Raw genomic sequence first — 11,650 nt, forward strand, 5'->3', positions numbered from 1 at the left:
GCTCAGCCCACCCCGGGGCGCAGTGGGGGAGAGTTCTTCATCTCCACCTCAGAGTTGGGAGGCCCAAGGGAGGGCTTGGCACTTTCTCCTCCCTCCCCTCAACCCTGGAGGGGGAGCTGAGCAAGGGGGAGCCTGGCTCCTTCCAGTCTCTGTTTAATGTGGGGATAAACATTTTATGAGAAGAAGATAAACTTCCTGAGCTGGAAGTGAAGGACCCCCTTTTCTTCCACCCCCATCTGGAATTCCTTTGGCCTACCTCAATACCAGTCCTCCCCCTAACCACCCCAGCAGTCATGAGCTCAAGCTACCCAGGCTCACTGCTGCAGCCTGGAGCTGTGGCGCCCCCTTGTGGTAAGCTCAGAAACGACTTATCTCTGGACACCCAGGGACACTCCACCAGTGAGAGAGCAATAAATAGTTTTCCAGTCATCTAGGGACCAGACAAGCAGCCAGAACAGCCATGAATGAAAATCCCGGGCTCTTTTTTGTTGGATCAGGGCAAAGGTATGTGTGGTGAAGGCAGCCCCCACTCGGTTCATTTGGCATCTTTGAATTAGAAAAATGTGCCCCTTCTCTGGATCGCCAGAGCCCTGTACCAGGAGGGCGTCCCCCTCAGTCAGACACTCCTGTTCACAATGCACAGACCTAGGTGGCAGCTCTGTGGAGCAGCCTGTCACTCACCTGGGCCTGTATCTCCTGCCCCAGATCTCCGTCCCACCCAAGAACCCTCCCTTCTGCCCGAGCACACCCCTCCACACCATGATCCTCAGATACAGGGCATCCCCACCACGAAAGAAAGGCTGAAGCCAGTAGGAGCGTTTTTAGATTTATTGAGTGATCTCTGAGAAAAGGCCGGCCCCAGGAGTAGGAGGGATGGGGGAGGACCAAGAAAGGCAGACGACCAGGAAGAGAGCACCCCACCATGGGGTCCTGGGCCAGAGCAACTGGAAAACGCACACTTGCCAACACTGCACATTCCTTGGTCTTGGGCAGAAATCCAGCCACTGCCCCGTGCTGTCAGAACTGATCTCAGACAGCCTCTGTCTCCATTCCTTGCAGCAGGACTGAGCGGCCCCCCTCCCACCTCCCTGGTCATTCACAATATTCCAGGGGAGCCAGCCCTCCTGGGTGATGTGGCTGTCAGTGTCACACCTCCTCTAGGCGTGAGAGAGGGTGAGTTCACTTTCCAGTGGGCACTAAGCGAAGACGGGGGAGCTGTGCCAGTCGGAGTACACCAGAAATCCCGAGAAGGTGCTGTCTGTCTTGATGCTGGCATAGATGCCAATGTAATCACCCACGCCCACCTGCACCCACACCTGGTCCTCAGGCTCCAGCCTCACCATGGCGCCCCCCGAGAGCGAGGCTGGCTTGGGCCACCCCCCGAAAAACTGGAAGAAAGAGGCGATGGATTCGCCATTCTTGACCAGATCGAACTGCAGGCTGGCCCGGTAGACGGTGGCGTGGACCGCGAAATAGTAGACCCCAGGCACTTGGCAGGTGAACTTGCCGGTCGTGGCGTCGTAATGTCCCTGCTCGTTCACCAGCACGCGGTCGAAGGGTAGGGGCGCGTCGGACAGCGGAGGCACCCGGCTCTCGGAGCGCTTAGCGCTGAAGGCGGAGCGTGGGGGCACGGAGCACTCTCCCGCAGGCCCGGTCGCCCCCACGGGTCCCGCCTCTCCTCGCGGCCCGGGGTCCCCGCGCGGCCCCGGCAGCCCTGCGCGGGTACGGGAGCGGTTAGGGTGAGAGTAGCGCCGGGTCAGCCCGCAGCGGGGTGCCCGAGGTCGACTCTAAGGACACCCCGCCGCCCCGCCCGGTCCTCGCCAAGCTTCGGCTAGTGCCTCCCCGCGTACCAGTTTCTCGCCACCCCTTCCTGCCGCGTTTAAGGCAGATCCGAGGGGCAGGTCAAGGAGGGTCCCGGGAGCTCGGGCTCCCGCCGGCGGACTCAGCCCCTCCCCCGCGCGCAGCAGCGCCCCCTCGCGGGAGCCGCGAGCCCCGGGGAGCACCGGAAAGCGGAGCCGCGCGGTGCTTGCTCCGACGTCCCCGTGGACAGCAGCGAAGGTGCCTTCTTACCCGGCCGCCCGCTCTCGCCTTTCTCGCCCGGAACCCCGGGCGCGCCGTCGCGACCGTCACGGCCATCGCGGCCTGGCAGGCCCTGGCTGCCATGGTGGCCCGGCGTTCCTGGAAGGCCAGGGTGCCCCGGGCACAGGCTGGGGATCTTGTTGTCGTCCAGTGGGGGAGAGCCGGCCGCCAGGCCCAGGAGCAGTAGGGCGAGGAGCAGCCTCATGGCGCTGGCACCCGGAGCCCGAACGCTGGGGTCCTCTCGTGGTCTGTGGGCTAGGCAGGGCTGGAGTCGGGACCCAGAATTCTGGGACCTGCCTCGCTCCCCAGCCCGGCTCGGCCCTATCGGTCCCCACCCCACTGCCACGCCCCTGAGGCAGGGGATGCAGAAAGGGGCCCTCCCAGATCCGAGCGCCCCGAGAGCACAGGCGAGAGCGAGAGGCGAGGCCGGCCCTCCCAATCCCCAGCGCCCGGCCCGCGCCCAGGCTTTCCCAGTCTCCTCCCCATCCCCGTTTCCCCTCCTCCGCCACACTCACCCCCTCCCGGCGCCCCAATGGCCTCCTTCTGGGCGCTCGCTACTCCGGACCCTCCCCGCGCTTCTACCCAGCCAGGCGCCCCCTGCCCTCGCCGTCCCCCGTCCTGGTTAGCTCCCTGCCGGCTCCGCTCTGCTCCTCCCAGACTCCAAGAGGAAACCAGTTGTTTGGGGGCCAAGAGCTCTGGACCGGGAAATAGCTGGGAAATAACTCGTGGTGTCGCCCGGCGGGCGGCCAAAGTTTGGGGGGAGAAAGGAGGGGGAGAGAGACTTGAGCCGGGCACAGAGAGGCAGACCGTGAGAGACATACACTCAGGGCACCTCCTGTTCCCAGGAGCCGGAGGAGAGGCTGGGCGGTGACAGAGACCAAGGACCAGACCCTGGTCCAGGAAGAAATACAAGCAGAGAACTGCGGTGGAGAGTTCTAGAGGCAGATAGTCAACTGGATCCCCAGGGCCTAGAACAGGGCCTGCCACCTTAGCAGGCACTCAGGACATTTTTGTTGTATAAATGAAAACATCAGAAGGCAGGTGGCAGAGAATGTGAAAAAGCAGTTGAAAAGGTGGAAGGCAGAAGATGGGACATCTGGGTGTGAGACCTGGATGGGAAGGAGTCGAGATTGTCCAGTGGCACAGTGGGGGACCAGGTCAGCAGCCTGAGCAGCTGGGGCAAACAGGGGACAAGGAAGAGCAGGGAGGAGGGTCCCATTAAGCCCCTGTGGATGACTCCTCCTTCCCCTCCCTAGGAGGCCCCAGAGAGGATGGGCAGAGTGCCTGCAGGTCCCCTTCCTTGGCTCCCCTGCCTGCCCACCCTGATTGGCAAAGGGGTGTGGGCAGGCAGAGGGCGGAGGGCAGGGGCCGGCTTCAGGGTCAGGGCTGGGCACAAGCTTCCAGGCCAGCTGCCTCAGGCAGTCTGTTGCAGTTGAAAGGCCAGGGGGTGCCCAGTAGTGCCAGGCCAGACTGGCACTGGTGCTCTGCCTCCTGGCAGACAGAGCGGCAAGGGGGAAGGACACTGCCTAATGGGGTGCAGCGGGGCACGAGCAGCCCACAAAGGAGCCTCCGGAAATTCTGGTAGCAGGGCAGACTTGTCAGGCTCTGTGGAAGGAGGAGACCAGCCCTCAGGCACCCTGTTCCCCAGGGCTCCCCAGGCTCCCACCCTGTCCCAGGGCCCCCTGAGCACCTTGTAACCGCTGAGGACGTCTACCACCTCCTCCTGGGTGGCCATGCCCACCCAGATGTTAGGGAAGGCCGTGGTGTTGTAGCTCAGACCGATGCACATCTCCACCTGGACAGGCTCACAGGCCAGCTCTGCAGGGTGGGAGGGGAGTGTCACTGTGGGGACACTTGCTGTGTGGCCTGGGACGAGTCACCTAATTGCTCTGGGTTCTTGTTTCTACATGGGTCAGCTGGGGGTTGCTGTGAGAATCCGAGGAGATAACAGGGAGAGATGCTTTGCACACACCGAGAAGCCCTGCTATCCTGAGAGCCTGCTCCAAGCGACATTCGCCAGCCCTGGACATCGTGCAGGTACCTCTGCGATCTCAGGGAAGCCGGGGCACCCACATTTGTAGGGACCACTCGGGCCTGTGGCAGAAACTCCCCTGTTCTGTGTAAGATCTGACCGTCACCTTCGGGGTAGGCTATGGAGAGGGACTCTCTGTGTGACGGCGGGACTGGTTCTCGAACCCCCATTGATCCCCATATTCCCATTTTTCTTGGGGTGACACTAAGTACCGCTGCCATCACCAGCTGAGAGTCATTCCAGGCCTCTGTGAAACGGCCTTAGAATCAAGATAGTGAAGCCCAGCCACCCTCGCCCCTATCAGGGAGCACAGGGTAGAGTGTTATGAAGTCTGCCAGCAGGGTTTCTGTAAGGTGGGCACCCAGGCTGCCCTGGCCTGCCAGCCCTGCCCAGGGTGCCCGAGCAGGTTTCTCACCTGGGGGTGGGAACAAGGGGCTGCTGCAGTTGTCATTGCTGCTGTCTGGACAGTCTCTCCACAGGTCACACATCCACTGCAGACCCTTACACCCTCCATCCTGGCAGGAGAACTCTCTGGGCCCACAGGGGTCTGTAGGCACAGGGGCATGGCAGTACCCGGGGAGATGCCTACAGCTCTGCTACCCTCACAGTGCCTGACCAGAGTTCAGAGCCCTTCTCTGACCCCTGGAGGCACCTCTGCTGCCCACACCCCCTTGCCCAGGGGCACCTACTGTCTGTGGCATTGAAGGCCCAGTAGGTGGCTGAGAAGCCCCCGCTGCTGATACCATGATCCGTCCTTAAGAGCACAGCCAATTCGCGGTGCGAGGAGACGAGGGGCGGGGGTGGGTCTGCTCCACAGAACCTGCCCAAAGCAGAGAGCAGTGCTGGGCATGGGCCCCCAGCTGACCCGGGCTCCACCGCAGCCTCCCCCAGGCCTGGCTCTGAGCCAGGAGCTCTGGGCAGTGCCAGAGGTGGTGGAGACAGTTGCTGATGCAGGGAGGTTAGGGTCTGGTGAGGGCATGCATATTCAGTAGACGGAGTATTAGGCGAACTGCTCACACTCAAGCCACTTAGAGATGGGAACAACCAGTTGAGCGTTTGTAAGAGAGGTGGAAATGCCCCCTGCAGGGTGGGAAAAACTGCGGTAGGGAGAGGTTCGAGAAAAGGCCTCCTGGGGACGGGGTGACTGTGGAGTGAAGGCTTGGAGGTGAGAAGAACAGCCTGTGTCGGGGGATGGTGAGGAGACCTCTGGCTCACAGTAGCGGAAGAAAATGAAGCTAGAAGGGGCGGGGCCGGTGTGGAGGGAGCACCAGACTGCAGGAGGCTATCCGCGGCCCCTCCCCTGGCTCCTATACCTGCCCAGGAGGCTGAGGGCCCCCGAGCCACTGGTCTCATACACCTCCACGTAGTCAAACTTGCACTCGTCCTGAGCCTCCAGGCTGAAGTTGTGGAACTGCAGTTCTATGCCGTATCCAGCGGGCACTGAGATATGCCAGGTGCAAAGCTGGGGGAGGGCACAGATGGAACAGTTCACGCTACCCCCTCCTGTCCCAGTGCGGGCATCCAGGCTGAGCTCCAGAAGGGGCTTCTTCCCCCACTGCAGGCTAGGCAGGGAGGGGCACTGCCCACCCAACTCTCATCGTTGGTAGCTCTTAAGCCGAGAAGGGCCCTTTAACTTATCTGGTCTCAGAGATGAGTTTACCCAGCGTGGGAACATCTAGGTACACAATAAGCACTTAATAATATTCCCCTCTCTCTTGCTTGATCTCTTCCCAAGTGCAAGGCAGTGTCTACCATGCTGTCCCTGTCACACTAACCTGGGTGCCTCTCCCCTCCCCAGGGAGCCCTGCGCTTACCTGTTGGTGAGGGTACTGCTGCAGGTAGCTGGGAGTAGAGAAAGCGCCCTGGAGCCCAGTCAGATTCCCCCCACACCCTGCAGAGAGGCAGAAGGGCTCATGAGTTTGCCAGGATCGATCTGTGCCTCCAACCAATAGGGCCGGCAGTGACTGCAAAGCAAGGGTGTTGGCCACGCCTATGGGGAAGCAAGTCCGGGCCAGAAGAGTGACCAGGCAGGGCGTGCTGGGCAGGGGCCCTGGTATGAGGCTGGGCAGATGTGGGGAGCCCATCCTGAACCTGGACCCGATGTCTGAAGAGAGTACCCACCCTGTGCCTGGTGGGGCCTGTACCTGAGGACTTGGCACTGCAATTGGTCTCGTCACTGCCATCAGCACAGTTGGCGAAACCGTCGCACACGGAGTCAGGCAGTAGGCAGACGAGCTGGTCACAAGGGAACTCATCGTGGGCACAGCTCCCTGGGAGTGGGCATCTGGAGTCAGGAACCCCAGAGTCCCCACCCCTTTGCCAGTGTGGGGAGTGGCTAGAGGGGAAGGAAGTGGACACTCACCATGCCCAGGGGCCACCGCCTGGTACCAGGCATGGAAACCAAATCCTTCTACGCTGCTGTCGGAGACGAAGGCCACCCGGAGGCGGCTGGCATTGGTGTTGAGAGTGGGGGGAGGTACCCTCCCACATACCCTGCAAGAAGCCAGGTTTCGGGTAATGGAGGCTCCGAGCTCAGGGCCAGCCAGCGTGGAGCTTGCCTGGGCCCTGCAGTCCTGTTTCCTCAACCCCTGAACTGGTGATGATGTGGTCAAAAAGCATCCTTGAATTTCCCAGGGAGCGCTGACCTTCCCAGCACCTGCACATCCATCCTTGTAGCCTAGCATTTACTCATGGGAAGGATAGGAGCTCCATTTTACAGATTAGGAAACTGAGATCAGAGAGGGGAAGTGATCTTCCTCAGGTCACACAGCTAGCTAGGTGGTGCCAGAGCTGGGCTCTGAAGTCAAGTCTCTCAATTTCCTCCCAGTCCAGCCTTTCCCACTGCAGCTCCCTGGTCCTGCCCTCCAGACAGCGGTTTAGGACAGACGTGGGATCTCCTAGGGTCAGAGGGACTCACCTGAGAAGGGGGCCTTCAGGCTCGGGGGAGATTTCCAAACGATCGAAAAGACAGGAGGCCACACTCTCCATGCTGAGGGCTTCAATCTTGAGCTGGATTGTGTGGTCTGTGGCCACCTGGATGTGCCACACGCAGTGGGCGTTGGTGGGGTAAGGGTCTGGGTAGTTGGGGCTGCTGAAGAAGCCCCTTGGGCCGGAGAGGAGGCCTCCACAGGCTGCAGAGATGGAGGTTAGAGTTCAGAGGTCAAATGGAGAGAGGCCCTTTTTCCTCCCAAGGTGCCTCTCCCTCGCCTCCCCTCCCCCTGCCATCTTGGGTTCTCCTCCAGGCAAAGCTGCCCTGAGTACTCACTGGACTGCACTGTGGGGCTCATGCCTGCCTCCTGCTGCCTTTTAGGGGTCCCAGTTGCCCGAGAGGTGGTGGGGGTGGTGATGCTGGTGGTGGTGAAGCCTCGGGCAGGCACGGGGCTGTAGGAGGCCCTGGGTTGGGGTGCAGCCTGAAGCTCTGGAAGCAGGAGGATGGAGCAGCTGGACCCCAGGGGGGCAAGTAGAAGGGCTCACAGATCTCGCTCTAAAGCCCTTCTCCCAGCAGGCCCCAGGTACTCACGGGCCAGGATGACGGCCACCAGCAGCCCGAGCAGCAGGAGCAGCAGGCTGGCGAGCAGGAGGACACATAGCCAGGAGAAGTGGCAGTCTGGCTGCAGCACTCGGGGACGCCGACCTGCGGGCCGGCAGGTGGGATTTTGAGAGCCCCCCACTCGGGCCTCCCTCACACTATCCTTGGCTCTTGGGCCTCTCTGTCCTCCCCCCAGGTAACCCCGCAGGACAGTTACCATGCCAGGGAGCTCGGATGCTGCAGCTGGCATCCTCCTGGAAGGCTGGCGGAGGGCAAGGTGGCCCTGACTCAGGCTCAAAAGCAGGATTGCAGAACTCAGTCTGGAAGGGCGAGACTTGAGGACTGAGGGCAGCTGTGTCCATTGGGGCTGCTGGGTCTTGGGAGAGTGGTTCCGTGTGGCCCTTACCTTGCTCAATTCTGTCGCCTCAACGCAGAGGATGACATCGGAGTAGTCCTTCATGGCCCAAGGCTCTGCATGACTTTCTGGGGTCCCTGTGACAGCCCAAGATCCCTAGGGCCCACTCTGACCACAGACGCCCTACCAAACGGGCAGCCTCTACTCCCTGAGGGAAAAGGCTGCCAGGCTACGCCAGCTCTTGGCTGCCCCTGGCAGACTGGTTGGGCTACAGGCTACTCTGTTGCCGTGTGGGGAAGGGACTGGCAGCCAGGAGGAATTCGAAAAGGCATGAAAGGGTCCCTTAATCCGACTCAGCTGAGAACGCTAGGTCAAGACCCTGGCACAGGGTGGCAGTTCTTAAAGGCACAGGCAGTGGCTGAGAATACCCAGCAGAGGAAACTAGGTGCTTGGTGGGGGGTGTGACTAGGGGAGCTTGCCACCCGCTTCTCCACCTCACCTGGGGTACTGAGTGAGCTCCCGGGGGTGCTGGGAGGGAGGGAGAACTCGCAGGCATAAGGAAGCCTCAGGTGGTCTGAGGAAGAGAGAGAAGCTGGGTGTAGGGCACGGCAGCTTCAGGGACTGTGAGTCCTGAGGACAAAGCCAGCTGCCCACACCATTGCTCCCCCTCAGGGTCACGGCACCTTCAGCCACGCCTGGGTCTTTAGATCGCCTGCATGACCAGGACAAGGAGAGAAGCCATTATTGGAAGAACACAGTGTGAGCTGGAGGGCTGACTGCTTGTCCTGGGGGCTCCAAGCCCACGGGAGAAAGGACGGAAGGAGGAGAAGGGACCCCAGGGCTCGGGCGGGATCGGGTGTGCACTCTGCAAACAAGGTTACCTGTTTCTTTACGTGCCTCTTTCTCCACGGAGTGAAGTTCTCTTGGCGAATGCCAGCCTGGCTCAGCTGTCCTCAGGGAGAAAGGGCTTGGCGATCTGTCTTGTGTCAGCCATGCTCAGGCTGAGCATCGGGCAGGGCAGGAGGTGGGGACGCAGCCTGGTATTTCTGGCTACTATTTGTAGAATGCCTATCATGCATGTCTGGGCAAGAGGTCTTGCCTGCGGTTTCTCTCCTTCGTAAGTCTGTGTGGCAGCGTGACCATTTTACATATGGTGGTGCTAAGGCTAAAAGAGGTTCAGTAACTCCCCCGAGTCACACAGGCAGATAGATGCGGAGATGAGAGTTGAACCTAGGACTGGATAAATCCTAAACTCACGCTGTCTGTGACATACCTCTCTCACCCTACACTGGGGCATGTTGGGAGGGCAGAGGGGTCAGAGTGACAGCAAAACGAGAAACCCAATGGGAACGGAAAAGACTCAAAGGGGGCAGATTCTGTGATCCTAAGGCAGCTACTCTCGCACTCAGGGGAGGAGACTCCCCCGCCCGCAAGTTCTTCTCCATTCATCCCTGGAGGACCTTGGGCTGCTTTTGTCTAGGGTGACAAGCCTAGTCCTGGACCCTTGGATGTCTTTAGGGAAGGTACTTTTTGGTACCTGTAAGGACAAGTGTTCCTAAAGAGGATGAGACAGTCCCTGACCACAAGTACTTCTCATTCTGGTCAAAGACTGAGCAGGATTCCCTGCCACACTGTGTGCTAAGAGCCTGGGCCGGGGGGACAGCTCCATGGAGAGAGTAGCCTTGTGCTGAGCTTTGAGGGTGACGAGTTGGGAGAGCCACCGCCCTTGGGTCCGCTCCACTCTGGAGCAGCTCGTTCCCTGTGATCACTCAGAGGCTGCGGTGCCAGGTCTTGCCGAGCGCTGGGCTCCCCGAGCTGACTGTGACAAGGTGCCTTGACTCGAGGAGTCTCTGGTCTAGTGTGGCTGTTCTTAAAGTGGGGCCCGGGGACTTCTTTCAGAGGGTTTGAGAGGTTGGAACTGTTTTCATAATAACACTAAGACATTATGTGCCTTTTTCACGCTCATTCATATTTTCCAGACGCCCATGACGTATGACATGGCGTTGGGTTGAATGCCGAAGGAGATGTGAGTCCAGCTGTCTTCTATTAAGCCAGACGTTAAAGAGATTTACAAAAATGTAAAACAACACTGTCTTTTTTTGAAACAGTCTTGCTCTGTTGCCCCGGGTGAAGTGTAGTGGCGTTCATCATAGCTCACTACAACCTCAAATTCCTGGGCTCAAGCAATCCTCCTGCCTCGGCCTCCTAGAATGCTAGGATTACAGGTGTGAGCCACCAGGCCCACTCAACACTGCCCTTCTTACTAATTTATTTTTGCTTTGGAAAATACAGCTTTTTTAAAAAAATAAAAACATTTATGTTAGTATGTAAAGGGTTTATTATTTTTTAAAGATGTAATGTTTAAAATGAATAAGAAAATATTTAAATTTCTCTCAGTTTTAATTTTAATTTGCTAAATATTGATAGATGTAACCCAAATAAGCAAAAGTTCTTTGGGGTTCTCCCTCATTTTTAAGAATGGAAAAGGGTCCTTTGAGAACTATGGGGTAGTAGGCAGACATGAAGACAATTTACTGGGTTAAAGGCCAGAGAGCGAGCGCTGTATAAACTGGAGAAGCAAAGATGTAGTCCGATGGGGGCATGCAGGAGGGCTTCCTGAAGTGGTGGGCCTTTAGGCTAAAGTTCGGGGGTTGAAAAGGATTTTAATAGGCAGAACTTGAGAGTTGGGTGGGGCACTCCAGGAAGGGGAAGAGGCTTAGCCATACTCCCTATGGAGCAGGGAGTGGCTTCGTCAGAACTGGGTCTTAGAACTGTCCCTGTGTTTTGGGTGGCAGCAGAAGGGAGGCGAAGGGGAGGCGGGGTGACGTCTCTTCACTTTGCTGTGGCCCCCGGCCATCCTCGACTACACCCTGGGCTCCCGGGGCGCAGGCTCTCCTGCCCCTGGCTGCTTTACGAAAAGGTTCCAGGGAAAGATGGTAGCCACCCTTTAAGGGGCCAGGTCAGGTTTGGGGGTGGTGGCATAAATAAAACTCAGTAAGAGTGAACTTGAACACAAGACCCCGCAACGCACCGTCTCATTTCACCCTCGTCCCAGCCCTGGGAGGCAAGGTCGGGGAGGAATTCTTGCTCCCGTTCCCTGATGTCACTGGGGCTCCTGGGGGTTCAGTGCCTTTGCCCCCCGTGGCACAGCTGGCAAGGAGCAGGCTGGACTTCAGAGCTGGATCTGTCAGAATCTTGGTTTTCACTCTTTTGTTCTTTTTCCCCCCTTCCTCCCCCCCATTTCTTTTACATTTTCCATGCTCTTTCTATAAACCCGCAGAATGGATTAGGGACACAAGGGCCTGTGGGCAAGGGCACCAGTGAGAAGTGGAGCCCAGTGCGAGAGGCCGGGAGGCTGAGACCTGCCAGCAGCCGAGCTCCTGGGCTTCCTTTCCTTCCTCCCACAGGCCCCGGGGCCTTGGCCTTCTTGCCTCTTCCTTCCCGTGGGTCTCCCAGCCCCCACTTGGCTCTGCAGTGGACATGATCTCTACTGCAGTCCCTGTCCCTGCTGCCGCAGACGTGTTTCCATGGACTTCCCTGCTGATCACCATGGATAAAATGAGCCAGCAAAGGAAAGTTACATGCTAACTGGATTCCTGCTCAAGCGACCCGGCTCCGTGGAAGCTCCAGTGGCTTTTGCTTTTCTTCCTGAAAG

At 59.1% G+C, this 11,650-nt stretch overlaps 2 protein-coding genes across 2 annotated transcripts; both read right to left on the reverse strand.

Annotated features, from left to right (window-relative positions):
- Positions 1-813: 813 nt before the first annotated feature.
- Positions 814-2,709, reverse strand: C1QTNF5 (C1q and tumor necrosis factor related protein 5). The gene is made up of 3 exons (XM_012655395.1): positions 2,595-2,709; positions 2,071-2,334; positions 814-1,714 (listed from the first exon to the last, which is right to left on the reverse strand). Exons 2-3 carry the CDS (start codon positions 2,282-2,284, stop codon positions 1,197-1,199), a joined length of 732 nt encoding a protein of 243 aa, XP_012510849.1. The 5' UTR covers positions 2,285-2,334; positions 2,595-2,709; the 3' UTR covers positions 814-1,196.
- An 82-nt stretch (positions 2,710-2,791) lies between these two features.
- Positions 2,792-8,254, reverse strand: MFRP (membrane frizzled-related protein). The gene is made up of 13 exons (XM_012655404.1): positions 8,047-8,254; positions 7,858-7,960; positions 7,632-7,745; positions 7,377-7,529; positions 7,029-7,242; positions 6,474-6,604; positions 6,256-6,381; positions 5,926-6,002; positions 5,425-5,573; positions 4,801-4,931; positions 4,527-4,658; positions 3,770-3,897; positions 2,792-3,684 (listed from the first exon to the last, which is right to left on the reverse strand). The coding sequence occupies exons 1-13, from the start codon at positions 8,098-8,100 to the stop codon at positions 3,460-3,462; spliced, it is 1,737 nt and encodes a 578-aa protein (XP_012510858.1). The 5' UTR covers positions 8,101-8,254; the 3' UTR covers positions 2,792-3,459.
- Positions 8,255-11,650: the final 3,396 nt, after the last annotated feature.

This window comes from Propithecus coquereli, unplaced genomic scaffold, assembly GCF_000956105.1.
Source record: "Propithecus coquereli isolate 6110/MARCELLA unplaced genomic scaffold, Pcoq_1.0 Scaffold477, whole genome shotgun sequence".
Lineage (NCBI taxonomy): Eukaryota > Metazoa > Chordata > Mammalia > Primates > Indriidae > Propithecus > Propithecus coquereli.

Coding starts and splice junctions, on each gene's coding strand:
- C1QTNF5 (XM_012655395.1), bottom strand. CDS start 2,284: ATGAGGCTGCTCCTCGCCCTACTGCTCCTGGGCCTGGCGGCCGGCTCT. Junction 1,715..2,070: donor AGGCGAGAGCGGGCGGCCGG/GTAAGAAGGCAC, acceptor GTACCCGCGCAG/GGCTGCCGGGGCCGCGCGGG.
- MFRP (XM_012655404.1), bottom strand. CDS start 8,100: ATGAAGGACTACTCCGATGTCATCCTCTGCGTTGAGGCGACAGAATTG. Junction 7,961..8,046: donor AGGCGACAGAATTGAGCAAG/GTAAGGGCCACA, acceptor TCGCCCTTCCAG/ACTGAGTTCTGCAATCCTGC. Junction 7,530..7,631: donor GGTGGCCGTCATCCTGGCCC/GTGAGTACCTGG, acceptor TCCTGCTTCCAG/AGCTTCAGGCTGCACCCCAA.